The following is a 26,936-nucleotide window of genomic DNA, read 5'->3' as shown; positions in this document are numbered from 1 at the left end:
AGTGGGTGTGAGTGACAGATTAAGTGTTGCAACAGATGCTGAAGAAAATATGCTGTATGACAGTTCATCTGTCAAGATAGTTTTTTAAATGGACAGCTTGTGGAAAGACGCTTATTTGTCTACTGATTGTTACTTTGTTAATTAATCTTAATGTAATTTTACAGTGCAAGATATATTTCTAAATGTTTCTGATGTATAATAAGGTATTATTTACTTGACAAGACAGATGCTGAACTTTGGAGGTAAAAACTTTAATTAGCAAAGGCAGTAGCATATTCACACAAGCAAACAAACATTTCTCTGACATGTGCTGAGAGTTGTTCAATATGATTATAAAGGCATGACTATGAAACTTTAACACAAAAACAGCACAAGCCATTTCATCGTCACACATTCTTCTTACAGACTTTCACTAGCTAACATAAATACAATTCCTTATCAACAATTTTTTTCAATTACAAAAATGTGCCATTTAAATCCAAGTCATACTCTAATGTTTCAGCATTTCAACAGTGCTACAGTAATCTCTTCCCGGAAATGTGGGCAGGTAAAAACAAACTGAAAAATTACATTTTTCAGAAATGAAACCAAGTCACATTTAATTGCTTTTGCAATGAAACAACACTGGATTTAAAAAAATGAATGACGTTCACATTCCTTAACTGTTTCACATTGATGAATAAGACAGGAGCTGCATGTATTTTGGCTCAAAAACTCAGTAATGTTGACTAATGAGGAAGTTTACGTCCCAAATAAATGCCCAAAAAAAGAAAAAGGCCAACCTTTTTCCCGGTTAGGATTCTGCACATTTGAAGGGTTCGTCACCTTTGAGGACGGCTTCAGTGGACAAAAATGTACACAAAATGCTACAACATAAAAATAATTTTCAACATTTTTAAGCTGAAGTCTGCCTTCTGTTATACAAGAATGTGGTTCATCCTGAGTTACTAAACTTCACATGACAAATATGATAAGTAGCACACAAATACATGTCAAACAAATATGTAAAGGAGTCTTAGAGAAGCACAAACTAGTGGATTTGGTTTTTTAAGCACTCTTCAAAACTTTTAGTTAACAACAGAGTGGTCTTGTATAAAACTTTCAATCGCAAACCACAAACAAACATAGAGAATATACTATATATAAACCTGTTTTCACACACAAAAACACACACACAAAGAAAATAGCCCTGTTATCATCTTGCAGTTCTTAATTGATCTGCTATTCTGAAAATTAAGTTTCTTTTGAGCATTTGTACCAACAGTGAAACAGTGAAATTTTGTAGTCATATCCCCAAAGCATTCATCCTGAGGGAGAGAGGCACATTCAATATGCGTTAATGGCCTGTGGTGTTCCCCTTTTAAGAATAGAGAGCAGACAGAGGGCTTCATCAGGACGGTTAGTCTGCAGAATAAAGACCCAACTTGGGGCTTCTGTGTGGGTCAATCTTGGGTATCTTATGGTTGAAGGAGTTCTCTACTGGAGAGTCTAAACCTGAAACAGAGCCAAGTGTAGCAATAAATAAATCATTATAAACAAGAGTGGAGAAGATCAGTTGCTGAACTTGCAGTTAAAGTTGAACGAATATGAAGAATTTAAAAAAGGGAATACCACTTGATGTAAAGGTTACTGTTAGAAAGCCTAATGGGTATTGGTAAGATGTATAAATCTCTTTCAAAAACATACTGTAGCAGCCAGAGCACAGGCCTGAAACTATGACACAGCACCTTCATTCACAATAAATTAGAGACTTGAGGACTGATGCAATGCTTTTTTGCTCATCTTTCCATCCAAATGAGCTTTAATTTATGAAGAGAGAGGGAGCATTTCTTCAAAAAATCTATTCTGACTGCCAGAAAATTGTCATGGATGTTGTCAGACACCTCCTACATCTTTACTAATTAATTCTCACTGGAGCTTTACAGCCTAATGGCATCACAGATTTAGGGCATCACTTTGGGGTCGACCAAAATGAGATGAGAGAACCACTATAAAGAAATACTGGACTGACATTTTGTGGTGTATCCCTTTAAATGAATGCTTTAATTTTTATTTTCTTAAAAGCTGTAGCAGGAAGGTGTCACAGTGACTGTGTCCTACCTGAGATGGGTGGTGTAGTCTGGATGTAAGCAGGGTGATGGGTTTGTTACCTTGGAGAGAACACTGTGTGAAAGACTGCAAAAGGAGAAAGACATTAAAATCACATCGTCACAGGGAAGAGCTCAGTGTGAAAAAATAAAAACAGAAACACTTGGAAATTAAAACAATTTCTTCACAAGTTTCAAGTGCTTCAAGTTGAACATAAACAATGATTGGTATGATACTTGACATTTGAAGAAAGGTATATTTCTTATGTTACCAAAGACAAGCTGACCGAGCTGATACAGCATTTCTTTCAGCTGCCTTTGTTGCGATAAAAGCGAAAAACATTAAAAAATACAAACACAACTGACAAAACTAAAACTTTAACAACAACAACCCTGCAAACACATGAAATAATCCAATTTAACAAAAGAAAGAAAGTGACAGAAACAAACGTAAAAAATGGACCCACCGATGATGGTGATCGCTGTGCCAGCTAGCAGCGCAAACAGGGTGAAGAACATCATCTCGTAGCTGTTTATAAAGCTATGCAGGGAGTGCCCCCCCTCCATGTTAGCAACTGGAGGAACAGCTGCTGGGAGAGAGAAGTGCATTAGACAACAGCCTGTCAAAACCTCTTCAAAGTCCTGAAAACATACAACGCTAGCAAATATTTGTGACAGCACTGGGGGATAACAACACTTGTTACGAAGGTAGTGCAACCTTTATGGAAGGATTGTTATTGAAAATCGGCCTCGTCCATGCGTTTATTTCATACAGATGACACAAATATTATTGAGTCATGTTAAGTTGTTAAACTAATCAAAGTCAAATAGACAGGTTCCCTTTTTTATATTTAATGACCACTTCTAAGGGCTGCTTTTGGAAATTCATGAACTACTATTCAAATATATAATATATATGATGAAAATTTAAATATTAAATCTGTAATCATCGGTTTGAATTTAAAACGCTCAGTGTGTAAATGCAAAAGGCCGTGCCCTGTACTCCTTTGGTGGTTTTCCTAAAATACTGTTTGACCCACTGCATGCCCTGTTGCCCTCAGAAAATTAAGTTACAGTTGTTTTTTTTCCTAATGCAAGCTGTGCTGAACAGATAATCAAACCATCTGGTAATAATGCATGGAAGCATTCTGGATTCATAGATGGAAAACTTGTGAGTAAAGCTAAGGCTGTTTGGCTGCCTTAAAGTAAAATTAGCTTGTGAAGGCAATGAAGGCATTGGAAATGAAGGAAAAAATGTTACTTTTACAATGTATTTTAGGATGAGGCTATGTGGATTGGGTTAATTTTAATTAGAACAAAATTACGTGCTAGTTGGAATTTGCAAAACATGACTTTATAAATCGGCGACAAAACCTACTACCTTCCCTGTAACCCAATACATACATTACACTCAAAGCAGCCTGACCTTGTGGCTTGAGGCACGGTGACTTGTCATTCGCACTGAAAGGATAACTGACCTTGCGTGGCGGCGTTGGGATCAGTCACGTGAATCAAAGAGACGGGGATGAGGAGGCTCTGGCCAGAGGAAGTGCTGCTTATGGAAATAGAAGCAGAAGCTGCTGCCTGAGGGTCCACAGCGTTGACACTGTACTTTGAGTAACTGGGGAAGCCGTGGTTTACCTCCTTCTCGTGGACGGCAATGATAGGAGAGGATGACATAACCTACAAATATGGGAAAGTCTATTTAAGTGCATCTCTTTTTTCTTACAAGAATATACAGTGAAACATGGGTCATTATAGCAGCAAAATGTAACAAAGATGCATTTTATTACAACTGAACCAGAAATGATGTTGTTTCTTGCCTTCATGTCGGACAGGGCAGCAGCTGGGCCAAAGATTGTAAGCTCAGCAGATGGGTGCAGGTTTGAGAGCAGCAGCTCAGTCTGGTCGATGTAAAGTCCTGGCTCTATGGGCAGCCGGGTGCTGACCTGTTCCCCAGAGAAGGCACTGCCCTCCAGGCCTGCCTTCACCAGCAGGTTGGTCATAGACACGCTGAGCATACGAGTCTGCTGGTCAGTCTTTGGCCGCAAGGTCATGGAACATGTGTAGAAGCCTGAGGCAAGGATGGAGAGAGGTTGAAGAGAAGGGGCAAGATGAATTACTGATATGTGCATTTTGGAAAAGAGAAAAAGTCATTGAGGCTTAATATTTCTGCTTTCTGAGGATGACAGCCTAAACAAATAAAAAAAAGAGGAAATTATTATGGATGTGAGATCTCTGGTTTCAATGTCAGGCAATATATTTTCCCACTCATCTCTAATAATTTTGTGGGGAAACGTCCTTTTACAATCACATGCCCCCATTAAGACCTCAGTGGGATTCAGTTGAGTGCTTACAGCCTTGTGGATTCCCCTCAGAGATAAGCAAACAAATGGGGTGAAGTCCCAAACCCCAAACACAATTAGACCAGTGCTTTCAAGCAACAGGGAGTTTCCTTAGCTCAATACATCAACCAGACAACTTTTATAGTTCCGGCTAAATACATTCCATGGGCAATGCAGGTATTGATTATGCCCTTGTAAGCAGTATTTTCCTGCTCCTTGTGTAGAGCATACGCATAAACACTGTGCCTAGGGTTGAATTTAAAAGGAATTCGATTTCTGAAAAACTGAATGCTTCTAATATCTAGAAAATGATGTGAATGTCAAAAAAAAAAATCAGTATGGACAGTTAGGAGAGAAAAAGGTAGTAACATTTAAAAAGTAAAACCTGCTACTGCAGACTCCCAGATTAATTGACTAATATTAATCAACTCAATCAGTGGCTCCAAAAATGGTGGTCAGAGCAAAATCAAACAATATAAGTTAGAAAACATATTTCACTAGGGCTAGGCAACATGACGATACTATAGCAATATTTAGGCTAAATATTGTCATTTTGGATGTCATAATATCATGATGTGACATACATTTTGTCTTCTTCTGGTTTTAAAGGTTGCATTACAGTTACCTACTTACTTGTTATAACCACAATACTGATGATTATTCATCAAAACCCATTGTGTAAATATTTTGTGAAAGCACTGTATGATACCTTTGAAGCATTGTATGATACCTGGTCTGAATTCAGAGCAGCCTTACCAATGCTGGGGTCAAAGCTGGTGTGTGTTTTGAAGACGTCACTAGCAGGAAAATCAACGACTTCACTGGTGAAGCTGAGATGGCAGCTGACAGAAGTTTCTGGCTGCAACTGAGAAATAGCTTCAGTCTGGATGGGGGAGCAGGTTCCTGCAGGGTAAAGCACACCATCATAAGACACGCAAAATCTTTGTGCTTCATTACACACCTAAATTATCCAATTAAAAAGTTATATTATTTATTCTAACATTAATTTGTATGCATCTTCAGTTTTTCAGTAGGACAGTTACAAAGAAGATAAGGAACTAAACTAATGCTTTACAAAAAACTGAGTCAGTTCAGTACCGATGAGGTTGGTTCCTCTTTCTCTGGTAGTGAGTAGGACTTTGGTTTCTTTGCCATTCCTGATTGGAGTAGCCTGTGCCATAGCTGCTGTTTTTGTTGCTGCTTCCACTATCACCTACAGAGGCAAACAGGGAAAGGAAACTGTCAATAAACCCTGAGAAGATTCAGGTATGTGTTTAGAATACTCACATTATAATTTACATCCACAATTAATTGTTTGCATCAATCACATCAGACTGTCAGAGAAACAAACTCATTAAAACACAGTTTGAGTGTTTAACATTAGATTACTGCTTCCTTTGTCAATGTCTCCTCTCACACTGATAAACAAAACATATATCTTCCTTCAGTTTGTTTCATTAAAATGCTTATGAGCAGTGAGCACCTTTCTGTTGAAGATAAAATACCCCTCACCAAATTCAATCAATGCTCACTCCACTAATAAGAAATATTCATATAAAATAGCAGGTTACATTCATCTCATGAGCTGGGAGGATCATGACTAGATATACTATGGTGGTGACACTCTGAGACTGAGCCAATTTATCCTCTCCATGCTCCATCATCATTTATGAGAATCTCACTGGCAGTCATGTCATGCACACATGTCAGGCAGATACACTGCGTTGGTGATGATGGATACACATGTTGTACTTTTATTCTCATTATGATATATTGCTGAAGAATTGATACAGTATTATGCACTGATGGAGAAGATCAAAATCTCTGGGGAGGTGTCAACACTGGAAATAAAGAAACCAAAACGTTGTGCTGTTTGCATAATTAGGACACTCAATGTGTTTCTTGTAGCTCATTCATCACAGCCATGACTATCAGGAAAAGAAAAGAAAAAAAAAAAAAACAGGGTACACCTCATGCTTTATCACTTAGTCAAGTGAAACAATGCAGCTAAGATAGTGGCCGCTATGTAAAGATAACATACCTCTCTGTATGTTCTCAATGTACCAGGTATGTCATAATACACAGTAGCAGTCCCAGCGTCTCTGGCTACAGCGGCGCCACTTTTAGGATCAATCAGAAGCACGCCATTAGCAGAAGAGCTCCAAGTACCATGAACACCTGCAGAAAAGGGAACATAATGTCCAGATTTTTAAAAATATGTTCACGTTGCCAAACTAAAGCTACTTCTAATGTACAAGGTAAAATATGTGGGGATCTCCTGGACCAAGAGAAGTACTAAAAGCCACTTAATCACAAGGAAGAAATAATTATACTGCATAAATACTGTGGAAGGACACAAAAGCAGATAATACATAACTACTAGGCTGTCATCATCAAAGGCCAAATCTTAAGCCAACATTTTAATGCTTTTCTTTATTCTGTCTGTTCAAAAGAGTAATTTTCAGATTTTACGCATAATAGAGTAAATCTGTTGTTTAAAGACACGCAGAGCTCTCACCATCTTGGTTGGTGAAATGCGCAGAGAAGCAGATCACGTCTCCCACCACCAGTCTGTGGCTTTCATAAGGGTGGATAGCGTTCTCCACAGGTATTGAAACATAGTCTGCCACGCCCGCGTTTTCATTGTCCAACACCGAAAGAAGGGTGAGGCCTACGTTGACTGTCCTCACTGTCAAAGTATTGTTAGTAGGCCCAATCCCCACCTGCACCAGGTCATCTCTGTAGGGCAGAACAAACAAACATGTTACTTTATAGATTTATTACCTTTCATTGGTAATAAACTAATCAGTGAGTGATATGGAGGTGATACTACAAGACAATTTAAACTTGTAATAAACCAATATATTAACCACTGTGCTGGTTCGTTTTTTTTTCTCTGCCACATTTTAGGATTTACTTTTTTTTGTACATTGTAAAGAAAATGCAATTAAAAAAAACAAAAAACATGAGCAAACAGAAAATGACTGAATTGTCATTACAGTTTCTTGATATTCTTCCAAAACAACACAACATAAATACAAATATACTGCAAGTGAGAAAAATGTAGTGGAAGATCTATAAAGTGATAATTGGGCCGATACTATTAAAAATATTTAAGAAATCAAGCTTGTTTGATTTATTTCCAGCTGTGATACTTCTACATTCGTTTTTATTTATATTTTTCCCCCCTAAAAATGTCTTTCTGCCTCCATTTTAATAGCATCTGTTCTGAACAAACAGGGCCCAACTGCTCCCAATTCAGATACCAGTAAAATCCAACTGGCTCCTTAGAGACTCAACAGGATCTAATCACAGGCCAGCCCTCTTAGTCCCAATACTATCAGCCCTTTACCACCCTGATTTTGATACTTTCCCCCTAAAATTGTCTGTCAGCACCTGGAGTACAAGGTAATAAAATCAATTTACTGTGCAGACAGATCAGGGAGTCCCTTGTTGGGAGTGCAGCAATGCACCTCCCTGCTCAACACTCCCATTAATTTAGCTCCTCACTCAGGTGGAAACAACTCCATGTGAAATGAGGTTGAGGGAACAGCCCAGTAAATTAATGTTGTGAGCTCTAAGCACAGCCTGCCATTAAACTCTTCCATAACCTCAGCTACTCTCAGTTTACGGTACAGATATTAATGTGCACAGTCTGAACAATTAGTCAAGTGTTACTGGCGTGTTTAGGAATTGCATGGTGTATCACTTCACTGGCTAAGCACAGAAAACATTGTGTTCGGGAGAGATCTTGTGTGGATTTCTATCATATCATAAAATGTGAAATAAATTCAAATCAAGCTCTAAAAATCAATACTGTGTTACAATGCTTACGCTGCAACAATGTAGAGAACAATGATGGAAAAACATGCCAGCTGATACATTTTCTGTTCAGTTGGTAAAAGAAGAGTAGTATGTGACTTGAACTGACATGTTTGGAAGAATTTGAAATAGTGGGGGACATTAGGTCATGCAAGGCTGGATGAATTTGCACAAATGGACCACTCAAAGAGAGGCCTTGGTACTCTCGCTCTATATATATATATATAGCCTAGAGCAGCCAGATAATAGCTTTTCAACCTTGGGGAACTAAACAAACTGCAAAACATATCCTCCTCTTCCCTCGTCTGCCTGTCTAGAAGCCATGTTTCACTCATTGAATCGCACTTTTTTATCAATGTATGAACTATGTTTCTGTAACTTTTTTGTGCCACACTGTGCAATTGAAACATAATGGGGAGCCTATAAGGACCCCTGTAAGTTGTTGAGGTGATCGACCTGTTAGTGGAAAACGTGAGCTGGGAGTTGGAGCTGTGTAGGGCCTCTCCGGTGCTGGAGTGAAAGTGGACAGTGAAGGTGATCACTATGCCCAGTGGGAAGGCTTTCAGGTTCTCTCTGGTGTGTGTGTAGAGCGCTGGACTGGTACTGAAGCGCACATAAGACATAGGCACCACCTGAAGAATGGAGAGAAAAAACCAGTGTTGCACTCATTAACCACAAGAACAATGCCTGCTGTCATTTCAAGGGTCAGTACTACATCACAGGGTGGCCAAACATTAACCAGTAGGAGATGTAACAATGTTCACGTATCTCATGATTCAGAATAATTGATTCCTAGTTGACTATTTGACATGCTGAATATATTATACAAAGAAAATGTATGAGAGCAGAATATCCCTTGTGAATTCTTCTTAGGGCCAAACACTGCTTCACATTTAACCATTCCCATTCCTTGACGTAGAGTAGTGTGGACAAATTGGTTGAACTAACATCCTCTATAACTCTTCTAATCACAAATTGCTGTATAATAATCCAGTATTCAGTGATGGATTTCACTGTCAATATCTGAAGAATACTGCTTTTAAAACCATGAACCTGTAACCCTTTTCATGCAGTGGCTCTCAAACTGACCTTCACAGCGAGGATGAGAGTTTGATTGACACCAAAGGTCTCTTGCGAGGTGATCAGCAGAGAAGAGATTCCAGTGAGAGAGCTAGAGAATAGGAGGCCCTTATCATCTACTTGAGCGATAACAACCTGGTCAGGAAAATCCAGCATCCGGTAGGAGAGTGCACCAACACCATCCCTATTGCACATTGAAAAACACAATCACGCCAAAGTGCTTTGAGTTAGGTACCCTGTTATTTTTCCATTCTGCCACATTTCTGGGAAAAATACACTTTTTCAAATGCATGTGCATTTAGAGTAGAGTTTTATGGAGGCCAAAAGAGAAAAAAACACTCTGATGGCACTTGTAACTCACCTGTTAGTTTGGAGTTTCAGGGCTGAGTTCGGAGCCATCAGTATCTCCCCAGCCTCTACTTCGGGATTAAGCATGTGCAGCTTGTCATAGACCTTGATCAAAGCAAAATGTTGAGACTCCAATTATCAGAGGGCTTTAATCATTCTTTGATGTTTTGGTTCTACTGACATGTCATAGTTTAATGCAGCTTGAAGCTGGATGCATTCAGCTCCAACTAATCTGCAGTCTTTATCACTTGAAGTTAACAGCTTCAGATATCCAATGCTCAGCAACTTCAGTGCTCTGCTGCCTTTAACATCAACTTCCTCTATTTTGGAGAGGCAGCAGCGGGACATGATAAAAAAAATGAAAATTATAAGCAAAGTAGTCTATAAATAGGGGTCTTTATCAAATATGTCCATACATTTAAAATAGTATATTACATTGATTTCCAGGACACACAGATGTTTATAGCCATGCTTTTTTTAGGCGTATCCCCAGAATGAGAGTTGTACCTGGATCTGAATCTCATCTGTGAGCTCCTGCAGATTGTCCACTAGCTGTCCAGCCATGGGGTCACTAACTCTGAGCACCACTTTGAGCCCTGTCCGCCCTCTTGTCTTTCCAGATATCCTCATGCCAAAGTTGTGCTCTGACTGGAGCTCCACGCTAGCCTGAAGAAGACAGCCACCCATTATGAGAATGGCAAAAATAGCAGCAGCAAATCAAATAAAAAGGCAACAGTGATGAGGAAGCAGGGACAAGGCAGAAGTTGACAGGGAAGTAGAGACAAGGCAGATGCTGGTTTTTAAATCATACTGTAATGCAGGGACAGCACATCTTATCAATCTGATAAAAAGATCTAAGGGGCAACAAGAGCCAAAAATAGGGATGGTTCAATCACAGAAACTGCACGTATTATCAAATCTAAGAGCAAAAGCCCTGAGTGCAGGGTACCTCAACATGTCTTGACTCAACATCCAGGATGTCTCTCTTGGTGGTGGACCAGTGGAAGGTCAGACCAGGTACAGCATTGCCAAAGGAGAAGGGGGTTTGACTATTGGTGAGTCCCATCACATATACAGGCATCTAGAAAAGGAAACAAGATGAATCAAGGCAATCAGTAAGAATAATATCACTCTTAGTGACTATTTTTTGCCTGTTAAGTGAAGTAATGCATAAACAGTAATGTTGGTGGTGTTAATTTTGTGGTAAGCAACATACCTGTGTCCCTGTCTTCATCCTAGTGATAGGCGCTCTGATTCGAATGCCCAACAAATGCACAACCTCAACTTCCACTTGATCCTAAGGACAGAAAAGAGTAAGCCTCTTATCTGTAAACGGTGAGCAAGCTATCCATTAAATCACAACCTCTACATATACATATATATATATATTTACCTGAGACACAACAACTAGCTTCCCAGTCTCAGCATCAACAGCTTGTACCAGTCCAGTCACAGTGACATTACCGACAGTAACACCTCTGACGTGACCAATGCTGTTAACAGAGGCGATCTCCTCATTGGAAATGGAAAAAAGGATGTTGGATTGAGGCTGAGGGCCCCCCTCAGATGTGATCTATAAATGGCAGCAGGAATGAAAAGGGAAGGAACAGGAAAAGATGAAAAAAACATGAGTATCACTCTTACTTGAGTGATCTTGACAACACTGACGTTTTAGTCAATATCTTTGATTAATACAGAGTCTGACAGTAATTTGCTGAAAGCCATTATCCTTTGTGTATTAAACTACTCAAGATTAGGAAAAAAATGAAGATCCAACATAAATAATGTGTGGTGTGTGTATATTACAGAGTTTAATGTTCAGCAATTAGGAGGCTTCTTGGATAGATTGTAACTGCATTCTAATTAGAGCCTGCGTTGAGCCAAATGAAAGGGGAGCTGGATGCTTAAACCAAGAGCAATTAGGATAACGTCATCTTCCAGAAGGGTCCTGGCAGAGGGCTCTTTTAGAAGACTGAAGACCAGATGAACTCTTTTGGCAAGATATACTGAGGCCAGCTGTTTCTAGGCAGAGCCCAAGCATCAATATTTCACATACCTGCATCATTGCTCCAATTAACAGAGTCATTCTTCCTGGGATGAGTTTGAATGGTGGAAATACCTTAAAATGACAACAAGAAAGTTACCTATTTTGCACAGCATGTGTAACATATGCAAGAGTCACAATTATATCTGACACTTTCAAAATTCATTAAATTTCAAAAATTATACCTCAATTTGTTGAGGGGCAGATGCAATTTTTTTGCCATTTTTGTCAACAACAACAGCTGACAGAGTGGTCTGACCAATTGTGGCACCTTTCACCAGGAAAACTGCAGTATCGTGTTCTGTGGACTCCGATAAATGTCTGCAGAGGAGACGTTTAGAAATTTACATAAAGCCTTGCATGTTCTCACGTATTCAATGTAGACAAAAAGTTTCACATTACTTACTTTAGAGAGACTATTGCAGAAGCAGCCTTGAGTTTTAGATTCATGAATTTAAAATAGCTGGCAGGGAACGGCTTCTTGTTATCATCCAAGACTCTGACATAAGCTTTCACAGATTTGCCAATCTCCACCTGTAATCCATGTGAATGACATGATTAGGGAAATCATTTTGGTTCACAGGGAGGGACAACCTAATCACAGTAATTCAAGACAGGCTGAATTTCATGAAAAATGGGAAGGAAAAAGCCAAAAGACGACAACCATATTCAGTGCTTAGATGTGAGGCAGTGAGGCATTTAAGAAATGTGTGGTACTGATAGCTGATATCATCAAGTCAAGCAGTGCCTGGACCCTCCTCCATGTTGAGGGATTATGGGGCTTGAAACTGACCTTGTCAACCACTCTCACGTAGACCTCCAGGATGTCAGAAACGTGTACTGTGGCTTCGGCAGGTGCTGGAAATGCCAGACAAAGATCGTGAACCATCACCTTCACCACACCCGGGCGCACCGGAGTAACCTGGGCACAAACACACAGCAAATCAAAAGAGATCTTTTCAATGGAATAAATCTCAATTCTATGCATTTACTTGAGCATTTTTGATCATTCGTGTACACCATTCGACTAAGGAACTAACTATAGGGTGATTCCATGCCAACTCATGGGACCTTGTAAAGTCCTATAGCTCTACTCCAAATCCTTTTTTTAGAAGTTTGGGCCTTGGAGCTAAATTGCATAATTTTTGCAATGTGTATTTTAGGCCTCACCAATCGTGTATTTTGCAGTGGATTGGGTTGAAATTTCTACTGAACACCCAAGAAACCGAAGGGATAATTTGAAACTGAAAAACTGAAAAGTGTTTAGAGTAGAGCTATATGATTTTTTAAGGACGTATGAATGTATCAGAAGTTTTCACATGATTGTTTTTCAAGAAAATCCAAGACATGAACTGGGAGGTCCTAGGTGAGTTGTAATGGAATGACTCAGTCATCACAACTGTGTATTCTCCTTAAGTAGTCCTAGTCACAAACATAGTCCAGATGTTCCTTCTTACCTGAGCTGTTCCTTGGCCATCCTGGAACACCACGTCTGCTATCCCGCTAACACTGGTATTGACAAAAAAGTGCCCTGAACCCTCTTGCAGGGCCAGATTCTCCTGCAAGACAAAAAATCCAATCAATGCTCTGTGACGATGCTGAAAATGATTATATGACTAAAACAATTCCATATTTGGAGGTTATTCAGACACCGTTCCAGTTCACGGTCATGTTTTTCTGACAGACAGCTCGTCTTACATGTAACATTAAAGGGGACCTCTGACCATACTCATACCCAAAATCCTCTTAAACAGGTCACTAGATGTTACTTAACCCCACACCTGCTAAACACTGCTCCTATATCACACAGGATTAAGAGAGGGAGGCCCACTGAGGGAATAGTGCAAGACATTCATGTTGCCAAGGAATCTTAGGCAAGATTATTAACATTTATATCAGTTGTATAAATAAAGAAATTAATTTCATTTTCCTTTTATTTTTATTTGCAGTGAAGATTTTAAAAAAATGCTTTTATACAAATTAAATCCTTAAATATCAAATTTAACAATACTTTTTCGAGTAAAACGAGCCATCAAACGACAGTATTTGTCAGTAAATTGCATGTGAGACCACCACACTGATAAATGTGTCTCTTACCCGCACATCTGGATGGTTGTATATGGTTACTGTATCAGGAGAAACTTTCACATCTTCAACCAACAGGAGTTCAAGAGTGGCTGAGACTGGGGTCAAGGGGTCATACTGTCCAGAGTGAAGAAGAAGAGTTGAAACAGAATAAGTGCTATGGAAAAAAATGTAAATATGTCAACAGAAAACATGCTCGTATTTCCACATAGAGCTGAGACTAATCGCGCAGGTATGATGGCAATCATTATTGGCACAATTTGAAAGTGAAATGAAAAACACACTACTTAACACAGCTGCTTCTGCTTTTTGAGAGGAAGTTAATTTTTTTTTATTATTGGTTGAGCCATTGTTTGCACTTACTGGACTGGGAACTTGGGCTGCTTCGAGATGTGAAATTTGGTAACCAAGAGCTGTCACTTTAATGGCAGCAATCCCCGTCTGATGGTGTACAAGAACTGTCTGACGTCCTGCCATAGATGACAAAATTTAAACAAACAAAAAAAGATTACACCAACAGTAATCAATACTTTTTGCCATCATTAATCTATAGAAACAAAGGAAAACACAACAAGAATGTATTCCAAGTAAAAGGCAAAGAGATCATTCTTTCTGCCTCTGCTGTGTAAGATTTACATTCTGCCAGATTTTTCTCTCCTGTTTTTTCCTAATTACCTTCCAAATGTCTAAACAGAAGAGAAAAGCTAGGCCAACCGCCCACTATCTTAACAACAAAACAAAACACAACCCATCAACAAAAGGTTTAAGGCAAGTTGAAGAGTTGTACCGTGAAGTTTCATCTGTTTGTTGCCATCCTCTAACAGCTGAAGCTCCATGGGCATTGTGGGTTCGATACTGGCCAGGGACTCCTTGGTGGATTCCCACAATATGCTCAGGGAGCTAAAGTTGTCAAACTTTCTTCCTTGTTGATCAAAAGCAGCCAGGTCCAAAATGGGGTTACGGTAATTTGAAACAGGTACCTAGAAAAGTGTTTTTACATGATGAAATCATTTTTCAAACATTATGTTTTCATTATGGCAAAACATTATTTATCATTGTTATCACTAAGATAAAGGTAGTTTTAATAATCTAACAGCGACTATAATTTCTTTTTTGTTTTTTTACAGTAATCCTTTTGTAAGATAGTAATTGCTTTCTTTAACAATGGATGTCTTTTTTGAACAAAGATTCATTTGAATGGGAAAGTGGTCTCAGACTTTGGACCCTACTGTACCTCTATTACAAAAAAAAATACATGCAGTTAAACACAGTAAGGGGCTGCTTGTTGACCCTTGTCAACCAAACACAAGCACACACACATACCACTTGTTTGTTCTGCTGCAGCAGTGGACAGCTCAGGTCTAGACGTGGGCTGGTATACACTGGGACCAGCGTGAGGCGAGACGGAGGAGCACATACAAACTTCACCACTGCCAGCTCCACAGCAGGGTAAGGATTGGTCACACTAGCCTTGTTCCCCACCGTCACCTCCAGCACCTGAAAAAGAACGATAATGACAACTCAGTAAAAAGCTAATGGCAGATTTCTATAGTTGTATGTCTATGACTTTTTTCAGCCATCATAATAATTCAGTGAGGAAAGTCCTGTATACACAGTGGTGACATGAATATTCATAGGATGATTATTTAGTTTGAGGCACAATTTGTTAATAGAGTAACTATGAATACAGTAGATCCTACCTGCTCTCCCAGGGTCCTGCATGTTGCTCTGACCCAGTGCTGGTTATAGTTGTGAGATGAAGGGTTGGTCAGAGTGAGGCTCACACTGGCCTCATCCTCAGCACGCAAGCTGCAGAAGAACTTGGAGGGCTCTAAAATCCAAGGCCGTGGCCCACCCTCGAACAACATGTCTTTAGATGATCCCAGAGTCACCACCGCCACAGATACAGGGTCAATGGCCTGCCAAATGTAAATGTTTAAGTTCAAACAGCTCTACCGTAACTAAAGAAAGGCTTTCACTTTACAGAAGATCAACAGATTTTGGGGAGTAAAATCGAATAACACAGAAAGTGGGTCTGCAAAAAAGCAAAAGGGAAAGATACTTCAATTAAAAAAGGGTTAAAATCAGCTTGACAATTCTTGTGTTAAGAGGAAGTTAGATGAGGAAATGTTATGCTTAAATACACAGTATCAAAGACTAAAGAAATTGGGTCAATCTTTAGCTGCCAAGGCAACACAAGTGAAGGAACATCACAAATATGTCAGCAAAATTTTGAATACTACTACTCATGATGGGGAGAAAAAAAAAAGACTCAAAATTGTGGCATCAAACAGCATGTTATAACCTGGATGTAATATTCAGGACAACCATAACTCTCCGTGGTTGAGGAGTGTTTAAATGTTTCATGATAGAAGATTTGGTCATACCGCTGAATTTTGTATTCTTTCACAACATTTGAAGTCAATTTCATTCCTGAGCAGTAGTAGAGCCGAGGCGTAGAAAACAAATCAGCGTAGCAAGTGTATAATGCATAATTAAAATGCATAGAGTGCAGAGGAAACCCGAGAGGGGGGAAATTTAACACTAGCTGATCATCGCATTTCTGCCTTGGTTGTAAGGGGAGACCGTGTGTGTGAATGTGCAGGGGTGTGTGTAAGAGAGTCTGTTTTCTTAGAAGACAAAAGCCAATTGATGCTTTGAGGTGAATCGAAAGAATGAAAGAAAATCACTGCAAAGACTTCAGCTAAAGTTCAAGATGATAACACCCTGCAAATCCCTGAGCTCATTCAAGAAGAAAATGTGTCAAATAAACAATTAAAAATTACCCAAAAGAAAATTAGCTGTAAAACATTAAGTCTAGAGGCCTTAAGAAATATCCATTATGTATAAAAGAGGGCAAAACCATATGTCTCAAAGTTCATGATGAGCAAGGAACTGGAAGGACGAGACCTTTGGACTCACCGTGAGAGGAAGATAAGCAGCAATTGTGATCTTGGCACTGAGGTGAACGTTGCCGTGGGTGTAGCTGACAGAAAGCGTGGTGTAACCGGGGGCCAGGGCTTTGGCTCTCACCCCGCTGCAGTGATCTTGGCCTGGTGCCAGCTTCCCTGGATGAGCAGGAAAAGGGGTTGGAGGAAGCCAAAACAGATGCAATATGACAATGAACAAATAGCCACAATTGTTCACACAGGCAAAGTAATTTATCTTCCCATCTTACACCACACTAGAGTACAGAGAGGTTTTATTATTTGTCCCAGCTCACCCTCTACTCTTCTAATTAATAATACAAGATTACAAAAGGAAAAAAAGGTCTATCTTGCAAACAGGGGAACTGTTCAGGAGATAAAAAGGGTGTAATGACAATCTGTAAGCTAAAATTAAAAATGCTTCAGCTTCAGTATTGTGCCAATACTGTTGGTTAAGTACAGGTGTACGTATCCTACTGAATTTATCATTCTAGTATAAGCCACAAACATTCATTGCAGTCACAGTCTAGTCCAGTCGCTTGGACTCACCATCTAGCAGCTGGAAGATGCCGTTGTGCCCCTCCTCAACCTGCAGGTCAAAGTGGGAGCAGTCACTCAACATGACCTGCTCTTTTTCCACCTCCTCCAGCAGGCCAAAAATCCTGAGGGGTAGATCGAGAATGTGGCCCACCCTGGCTTCTACTGGGCACGGAGCGAAGTCCATCGCCACAGGCTCAACAACATACACCTGAAGGAAAAAAACATTGTCAAAGAGGTATCAAGAGTCTTTGTAAAAATGGGAGATTCAAGCTATAAAACTGCAACAAAGCTGTGATAGAACATTACATTTATGGTTAATTAGATGGCACATTTCTATGTTTTCATGACTGACTGACTAACTTTGTAAATTATCTGTTACATTTTTAATTGTCCTGAATGACCCCCCAACTAACAACACAATAAAAATGGAAAATGGAAGAAGCAGGGTGAACCTAAAAAAATGCAGCAACAAGCAAAGTAAAGAAGAAATTACAGACCCAAAGTTGTTTGGGGGTTGTTTGTGCTCTTCCGAATTTGAGCATAAAATTGTTTAAGTTCCTAAAAGCAGACCAATATGTTTGGTTTTAAAATACTCTGGTGTAAAAACCCATGAAAACAAGTAAGCACTTTGTGTAAAACCTGCATTAGGCATGAAGGACTGCTCTGAAGAAATAAAGCAGTAGCTACTTTAGGAACAAAAAAAGACAAAGGGCTCTTGTTGAGCGCCCACAGTAAAATTCCACAGAGGCTCTTGGAAAAGCACATTGGGCTTTTATAGCACTTGAACAATTTAAACAAAACTAAAATCAAAACTTGGGAAAACAAACCATTCTAATCTATTATTTATAAGGAGCTTGACACTCAAAAACACTCTAATCTACTTCTTCGAGACTGTATGGGTGTGGTTTGAACAGATTTGAAAGACAGTGGCCTGATAAGATTATCAGACTACCCCTCCTCCCCCCGACAACTTTCATTACATTTTTAATTCAAATACTGCTAAATCGTGATTGGTGCACATGAATACATTAGGTCACCATTTCTGACAGAGCCACCGAAAAATAACCACAACGTTTCATTTCAGCTAAAGTGTGTGTTCACCACCTTGTTAATCACAGTAAGAAGCTGATCAAGAAAGTTGACTTCCAGGGCCTTTAAAATAAAGAAATAAGGTCCACCACAAGACCTGATGAATACTTCAGTTGCCACAATATACAAATCAACATGCATGGCATATAATGTTTTAGCCACAACTACTACAAAGTCTTAATCCTCCCCTCATGCCTGGTTTTATAATCACGATTATAAACCTGATAAATTCATTAAAGAAAGTAATCAGGGTGATCACCTTTGCCATAAATCCCATATTAATATAATTTAAAGGCTCAATATGTAGCAATCATAAATTCCTTCTCATTAGTGATACTGGTGGCCATTACGTGAGCTCAACATCCTGTTGCATGCAAGCAAGACTATTGCATGTGATGTCTTTGCGTGCAGACGCACTGTGGCTGTCATTGCAGGGGTGTTTTGTTGTGAAACTTGAAGTGGTTGATGGAGAGCTAATATTTGCAGGGTGTGCCTACTTGGATGGCACCAGATATCAGTCAACATGCTGATATACCCAACCCAATCGGGGGAGGTCTCATTTTTTAAAGTTTCATAACTAACTTCTGTAACTTCTAATTTCTGTAACTCTGTACGGTGTCCTTGAGTGCCAAGAAAGGCGCCTTTAAATAAAATGTATTATTATTATCATTTTTATTATTATTATTATAATAACAACCTGTTCACTCATTTGCAATAAAAAATAAATAAAATAAAAATTCACAAATGTAAATTGCTTCATAATTCTTACATTGAAACAGTTGTGCTTTCTTTAAATCAATGTGTCAGCTTTCCAATGTGAACTTACCTTCATCTGTCCATAGTGTAGTGGATTGCGGAGATCATGAGCATAAACTATGCTGACGCCAATGTCACTGACTGTTGTCATCACTCCTTTCACCGTCACAGTGGCTACAGCTGTATTCGATGAAGACCAGCTGAAATTTCCACTCCCTCCTGTGGCCTGTCACAAGCATGAGAGAACAGGAATCATGATGTCCAACAGAATAACAACTCTTATTTTTTAACTTACATCCAGACTCAGTGGTAAAATGACCTTAATGCAGAGTTTTTTGGCAAAGTATGAACAGGAGTAATTGGTACAAACTCATTCAAAGGGTGTCATATGCTCGACACTTGTGCCCTATGACCGATTCAAAGCCAAAGCCATTCAACCACAAAGTTTCTCATGCATTCTATAATAAAGAATAATTACCTTTATTGTGTACTGATAAGCTCCAACCTTGGGCTGCCATGGAAATGTGAGAATACTTGGACTAAGAACTATAGGGTTATAGATTTCCACATCCTGTTCATTGTGGACTGGGTTGGCGAGTGCATGGACCTCTCCATTCTGAAACACAGCAGAGGCCACAGGAAATGTTCAAGCTCTCTATACTGTACTGACAGAAAGGTGCAGAAGGTTAATGCAATAATGATGCTCCAGCTCAAATGAACAATTAAGAAGTTGCATTTAAACTCACTTCAACCACAACAGCTTTCAGGGTAGCATTGATGAGAGTTAGGCCTTCTTTGAGCGCTTTGACACGATGATATGATCCATTCAGAGAAGACTCCAGGATTTCGAAGTACTCCGAAGGAAAACCGGTGCCAATACGGACATTCTGCCAAATCAAAATAAACCAGAAAATTAAACTACTGTCTATGTATTAATATACATATAGATATATAAATAGCATATGTATCATGTGTATTTAGATTTGTCCATAATTTCAAAGATTCAAGGGTCAGCATTTTCTCACCACTGGTTTGAAATATTGGCTAATAAAACTCAAACGACAGTGCAGGAAGGCTCAGCATGCACTAAACCTCTCTACTCTAATGCCCCTCAGAAGTGTTTCTGGCTACATTGCATTAAAAGTTACTAAAATCTTTCTTTTATGATGAAATGTGAAATAACTGACTTAATTTTACAAGAACATAATGTTCGACTTCCACAATCACTGTCAAAATAGGAAAACGTAAAGTCTACAATGCTAGTCATTTTACTGAAGCATACTCACATCAGAGAGGTAGATTTTGTTGCCGGATTTATCGAATACTTCAATGCCGATATCATACACTCTGCCTGTTTCGAGAGCCCAGCTGTCTCCTGGATGAATTTTAAAACCTAAACAACAGAACACAGATCAACAGATTGTTTACCACTGACATCATGAAATGTTTTTCATTGTATTTTTAGTAGTAAGAGCAAGAGACTGACCTAGGTAACCTGGTTCAACCACATGCAAAGTGCTGTTGGGGAGGCGAGAGATTCCTTGCATTCGAAGGCCTAAACAGAAGCTGCTAAGGAAATTAAATCAGGCACACTTATTGACAATTACAGTTATACATTTAATTGTATTAGACTTGATATAAACAACAGTTGAAGAAGTCATGGCAAAGTACAATTTTTCAGAAGGATACTCTTATGGTCCAGCACCACATTGATGTGTCCCAGTTGAATTGCTGTGACCGTGGAGATGTTTTGATCCAGACTGGCTACAATAATTTCTGTATTTCCATTAGGTCCAACCACACTGTTCTGGAGGTGCAGCTCATACTGATCGCAGGGCATAGAGAGCTCTTGACAAACGAAAGACAAACACAAATTAGCTTAGGAGCCGGCATTTCTGCACCACACAGAGATTTGAAACTAAAAGGAAGGAAATGACACACGCTAATCTCTAAGCAACATCATAGACTCAACCAAACATTTTTATTTCCATTTCAGGTAGTTAACTGATGGTTGAACATTATGGAGCTAATGTGTAGTGCTACTGTGCTAAATAAAACTACAAAAACAGCACAACAGCTGTGGTCACAGTAAAATGACCGAACAGAGTCAGACCTGTGATCGTGCCCTGTTTTATCTTCAGGACTTTGTATCGGATGGAAGTTCCCGCCAACAAGTAGACGTCATGCGCAGGACTCAGCATTATGTTCTCCAAAATCAGCAGCCTCACCTCCGCTGCACCCACATCCTGTGGCACAGATATCATAACTTTTAAGAATAACTCAGCTTGAGCTTCCTGCTTCACTTAACCAGACTGAACTGGCTGCAGTGTGAGGCTACAAATCAATCCAAAAAAATGTGGAAGCAGAATGCAGAAATAAATTATTACTAAAACTAAATCTTCTTTGCTCTTTGTGGGAAAATAACTGCTGGATGACAAAAAAAGTGGGCAACAAAGTATTTGACAAGACAGAAATACAACTTTACGATCAGTACTATTTGCTTTTTAAAGAGGTCTTTATCTCAAGATATTAGCCATCACAAAGGACACAATATAAGCAGAGTTTATTTTTTCTCCTCTGATTTAACACCTTTTAAAGTTAGTCCAGAATAGTCTTGAAGTAGAAATATATCTTAGCTATTGCAGCTTACCTTATACAATGACTCTTGTATTTTGGCCTTCAATTTAGCATGTCCTGTTTTCAGTCCAGAAACCAAAATAATATCACCCTGTTTCCCAACACGCTCCATTTCAGATATGTATCCAGGGGGTTTGTATGTGGACTCAGAGAACTTCATTACCCTTGAGGAGAGGAAAAGGGACAAAACTCAAACCTTGCATCTGACCTCAATTATGATCATTTCTCAGAGGAAGAGAAACCAAGAGACAACATGCAAAGATTATAATAATTTGGCAAAACAACAGAATCACTGAATAAGGACAGCATATCAACTTAAATTGTGTAATTATCTCCATATTTACTTTTAGTTTGCTATCAGATAGCAGACAGCTCAGGGGACTTTGAGCAGAGTACTAACACAGGGAGGCCTACCGTAATGAATTGTAAGAATCAGAGAATCCATTCACATCTACATCTTTCACTAAGGTCCAGTCAAACACTAGACCAGCGAGGGTGCTGAAGGTGTTTCCTGTAACATAAAAACAGGACATGAGTCAGACTTGCTACTTCTTTAAACCACAAACCCTAAATCTAAGATCTTATGTCACTATACTGAAGAATATATTAGAAGATGAGCACAATTGTTTGAAAGCTCCTGGCAATCGAATTAGCTAGAACAAAACCAATAGGCATTTTCATTACAGTACACTCTCGTTCTTTTGCAATCTACTCCTTCTGAGGAATCTAAAATCTGCTTTTAGGCCAGAGCAAACAAAAACAAAATACCAGACCCTGGGGCCATCATCAGAAAGAATCAGACTGTAGCTACAGCTCATTAACCTAAGTGCATCTGCCTTAAATGGGACCACTCTAACAGAACAAACACAGCCACCTCACAGTAACTGCCTGAGGGGAAAGAAAACCCTGCCTAGAGCCAGCTCAGTCACTGTAAGAAATCTTTAAAGCAGCAAAAAAACAGTATGACATGAACTCTTTATATAAAATACTGTAGCATACTGTATATAGACTCATAATACAAGAATTGTTGGACAGTGTAAATTATTCTTAATAGTCTTTAGGGACTATTATCAGTAACGCCAGTGGTTTATAATGAGAATCAAGTTAACTGTTAACTTGTGATAAACCAGTAAATGAGACCTTCAGAGTCCAGTGCATGAATTCTGAGTGCAAGCGGTGAGTCCTCAAGATGTAGCTCTCTTGTGGTGGACTCAATCTGGATCTCACTGATGATATCCACAATGGCATCACAGCGTAGTACCTGCCCTGTAACTGCAAGTGGAAGAGAGAGAGGGGGGGAGACATTAAATACACCACACATACTGTACCGTAACCCAGTTTTGGACATTCAAGGAGAAGCTCAGAAATAATTGGCTTGGTGTTTTAAAAGGTATGGTAACACAGAGGCGCAAAGTATACTGTGTATGGAAATGACTATGCAGATTGAAATCTCTAAAGTATCCAGTGCTTCTGCCAGCAAACACTGTGGTTTTCCTAGTCTGCTAAGGGAGCTGTTTTATGAGTGATAGATTATATCAGATTATGTTTTGGTTAACCCCAAACAGCTTGAGCGAATTAGACCACATTCAAAGTCAGTGACTATGGTCTGAACAGATAGTCTTTCCCCTGTTATTAAGTGGGTTTTATTTGTTTTGTTTTTTGAGAGAGACATTTGAGACATATGAAAAAGGGCCAATGTGTCTGATTTTTAAAATTTGTTTTATTACAAAGCAAATGCTTCAAACTGCCACTCATCCACGACAATAACCGCGCAATAGACGACAGATGACAAGCAGACAAAGTGTTGTGCAACAGAATGACGCTTTGTATGAACTTATATTCTGAAGACATTTCTGTATCACCTGCATTTTGAACTTTTAAATTGCTTAGAGTGCACATTTCAGTGCCCCCATTCTTTTCAGATTATTTTCAAGGGGATTTTAATGGCATACAGTTGGTATAACAGACTCCTATCACACGATACTCAAAAGGGTGCACTTTATGACGTATATATTCTGCCATAAATCTATGTGAAATCAGAACACTTAACAAGCTAGAGCAATGTGACAAACCATAAACTGCCTTTTATCATATATATATGAATGATAAAGCACCGCATGGCGAATGAGAACAAAAGCTCTAGGAGTTTCATAACTTTGAGTACTAATGCTCCTCATCATGAAGGAAATTGTGCAGTTTTCCAGATGAAAAATCAACTGAATGCTCCACAAAAGGATGATGTGCAAACCGTGTCTTATACCAATCAAATACTTGTGGGGTGCATGTACAAGCTGCCTTATTTACCTAACGTACATGTGTAGCGGGGTTAATCGAGAAATTAATTCATGGAGCACTGTAACCTCATGATATTCATTATAGAAACAGTCTCCCAACGTAATCACTATTTGAATGGCATCTGCTCCTACAGCCCCCACAGCTATCTTAGTACAGGTGTAATTAATTCTGAGCTAAACATAAAACCAAGTGTGACGATAATTATGCGGGACAAAACAGTTTCCAGGGTATTCTACCTTCTCTCATTTTCCAGGTGTTTCCTGCTGTTGGAAACCAACGCTACTATTCCAGGTGTTCCGGTTTTTCATGATGCATTTGCATGCCCGTACATATTTCGGTGCATCTGTATGCAAAACTTTTGGGCAGTCATCAAAAGCACGCTTTAATGCTAATACATTTGCAAAATCTCCAGAGAGGTTGAAGTTGAACATCACAATAATAAATGTCGAGGCCTGTATCATTCTCCTCATATTAAAACACACACACACACACACACACACACACACACACACACACACACACACACACACACACACACACACACACAACCTAAAGTATAAATGGATTCACGTCCTAAATCCAATAAACGGAACCGCATTTGAATGAGACACTTTTAAAGCATATCACTGTACTTACCAACATCTTCTGCCAGAATGATGCTGGTGAGTCTGGACGGCTGGGTGGAGAGAGCCTGTAGAACAGCACTCTTGGAGCAGCCTTTGCCTCTCTCTTCATCCAGAGCTTGGATGCTTGCAACCTCTGGCCTGGTGGAAAACCTGTAGGGATAAGACCAGAATAAACAGGCCAAATACAAAACTGTAAGTACGTAGTAGCCGTTAGAGCCTGACCGATAATGTTATATATACACAGAATATATACATAAACACGCTTTTGTTCCCCAAATGTGGTTACCAAACACTTGTGACAAAGAATGGAGGCTGCGTTATTTTAAAGTAACTTTTTATAAAACTAAAAAGTAACTTTTTTTTTCACAAAACTACACCAGTGTACTGAAACTGTAAACTTCACTGGGAATTAAATATGTGTATATTAAACTTGAATAAGGAAAAAGGATTAAATATACAAAAAATATCAGCACATATCAGGCGGTATTAACACTGATACTGATATATCTGTTACAGGCCAATATCAGCCAATAATATCAATTGACTGATATATCGGTCTGGCTCTAGTAGCCATACATATCTTTGCTTGCCACTGTAAGAATTTATCTTTAACTTGTTTATCATTGAATGAAATATTTTATGGGGAATAACATTTTCCGATTTGGAAAAAGTTGAAGTAACATGCAGAAATCACTGTCTCCTAAGGTTTTAGAAACAGGGTGGAGGCTTCTGGCACAACTCCACCTACTTCCAAGGTGCATGGAGAAGGAAAAAAGGTCTGAAGACAGTCAACGCTCCAGCAACACTTGTAGCATAGAATAACTTTATTAACAGATATCAATACTAATATGAATAAAAACAGATACTAATATTAATTAAGTTCTCCTATACCATAAGTGTTGCTGGAGCTTTGACTTACTTCAAAGGTTTCAGCTGTTTTATTGCCCCCAGACACTGCCTAACTACAGTCTACACAGTACAGTTGCGTCCATGTGGCCTCACATGCCCTTTGAAATATGACACTAGTTTATAAAGCATGCTTCTGCTTAGGTTTAATCAGGCAGACTTTATATCCCACGCACTCACCATCTGTAGCAGCCTTCAGTAGTTTCCAATGTGAAGTTAATCCTTGTACTTCTGGCAAGTGGTAGCAACACTTTTGGTATATTTAGTCTGGAGGTACAGCTAACTTGATTATCGGTTATTATCAATGATAGCCATAGCAACACTGATAATCTTAACGAGATCATTGCCGCTGAGAAGATTGATGAAATGAATGGACGCAAAGTTTCTGTCCTAGCTTAACTTCTTCCGTCCCATTAAGAAAGCTGTTAGTGCATTAGTTTTAGAATTAGTTGCAGATCTCAGAGGGCTGAGCTAACATCACTATTGAAGCTATTTCTCAACTCAAACACACACACACTCACTCACTCACTCACTCACTCACTCACACACACACACACACACACACACACACACACACAAACACACACACAGACAGACAGACAGACACACACTCACTCACTCACAGCCTTCCGGGGCTCAGTTTCGGTTAGTGTCAGTAAGCAGAGCCTCGTGATAATAGTATAACAGTAACAATGTCCTCTGGTCCTCAGACTATTCGCTTCTTTTATCCTCGAAAATACGGCGAAACGCACGGCTAGTCTCAATTTTTAATTTCAGTGACTAACATTAACGCCTATAATTAACAAACGATGGCTCATATTACGCATGTCTCGTACAAATACCCGCCATTGGATTTTCCAGCGTGCATGCCGGGAGTGAGAAAACGTCACAGACAAGGAAGCACAGCAGGGGCGATGACGCTGTTTATTAAAGACACAGTGTCATTTCAACTTTATTTATTTATTAATTTATAATTTTTTTTAACCTTTATTTTAACTCGAAAGATCATTGAGCAAGAATCCTCATTTACAGTGGTGTGGAGAAACAACAACAACAACAACACAACAATAGAGAAGGACCCAACTGCAGACAACATGGCGGACACAGAGGCAGACATATTGACCCCTGCCCCCCGCAACTGACAGAAGGTCACGTTGTTGTTTGTTTGTGTGTGAGTTTTTTTTTGATAAATTGATTAAAAAAATTAAACGACTCATTTAAAAGAATTGGCAACTTTCCAAAGACTTAGTGAATTAACTTTATATTGGCCCGTTTAACTTTATATTGGCCCGTTTAAAAACAAAAGCTTATAATTGCTAACTTCTCAGCTTCTCAACTACATATATGTA

The 26,936-nt window shown here is 39.1% G+C and overlaps 1 protein-coding gene across 1 annotated transcript; it reads right to left on the bottom strand.

The window, feature by feature from the left end:
* Positions 1 to 245: 245 nt before the first annotated feature.
* Positions 246 to 26,414, bottom strand: nup210 (nucleoporin 210). The gene is made up of 40 exons (XM_062427936.1): positions 25,768 to 26,414; positions 24,692 to 24,831; positions 22,901 to 23,032; positions 22,175 to 22,271; positions 21,774 to 21,924; positions 21,237 to 21,369; positions 20,813 to 20,971; positions 20,610 to 20,678; positions 20,410 to 20,516; positions 19,870 to 20,010; positions 19,602 to 19,739; positions 19,194 to 19,349; positions 17,288 to 17,486; positions 16,734 to 16,879; positions 15,512 to 15,730; positions 15,135 to 15,308; positions 14,599 to 14,791; positions 14,175 to 14,281; positions 13,824 to 13,928; positions 13,184 to 13,285; positions 12,520 to 12,648; positions 12,133 to 12,260; positions 11,912 to 12,047; positions 11,739 to 11,801; positions 11,076 to 11,255; positions 10,899 to 10,979; positions 10,632 to 10,763; positions 10,190 to 10,348; positions 9,696 to 9,787; positions 9,344 to 9,518; positions 8,711 to 8,886; positions 6,951 to 7,171; positions 6,474 to 6,610; positions 5,531 to 5,645; positions 5,189 to 5,335; positions 3,911 to 4,161; positions 3,566 to 3,770; positions 2,555 to 2,674; positions 2,101 to 2,175; positions 246 to 1,494 (listed from the first exon to the last, which is right to left on the bottom strand). The coding sequence occupies exons 1-39, from the start codon at positions 25,929 to 25,931 to the stop codon at positions 2,147 to 2,149; spliced, it is 5,508 nt and encodes a 1,835-aa protein (XP_062283920.1). The 5' UTR covers positions 25,932 to 26,414; the 3' UTR covers positions 246 to 1,494; positions 2,101 to 2,146.
* Between the last annotated feature and the right edge of the window lie 522 nt (positions 26,415 to 26,936).

Source organism: Scomber scombrus, chromosome 10 (assembly GCF_963691925.1).
Source record: "Scomber scombrus chromosome 10, fScoSco1.1, whole genome shotgun sequence".
Lineage (NCBI taxonomy): Eukaryota > Metazoa > Chordata > Actinopteri > Scombriformes > Scombridae > Scomber > Scomber scombrus.
Note: the sequence above shows the minus strand (reverse complement) of the source record. Positions and strands in the feature narration are given on the sequence as shown.

Coding starts and splice junctions, on each gene's coding strand:
- nup210 (XM_062427936.1), bottom strand. CDS start 25,931: ATGATCTCGTTAAGATTATCAGTGTTGCTATGGCTATCATTGATAATA. Junction 20,011..20,409: donor ACAAAATCTACCTCTCTGAT/GTGAGTATGCTT, acceptor TTGATTTGGCAG/AATGTCCGTATTGGCACCGG. Junction 12,649..13,183: donor ATGGCCAAGGAACAGCTCAG/GTAAGAAGGAAC, acceptor GTTTGTGCCCAG/GTTACTCCGGTGCGCCCGGG.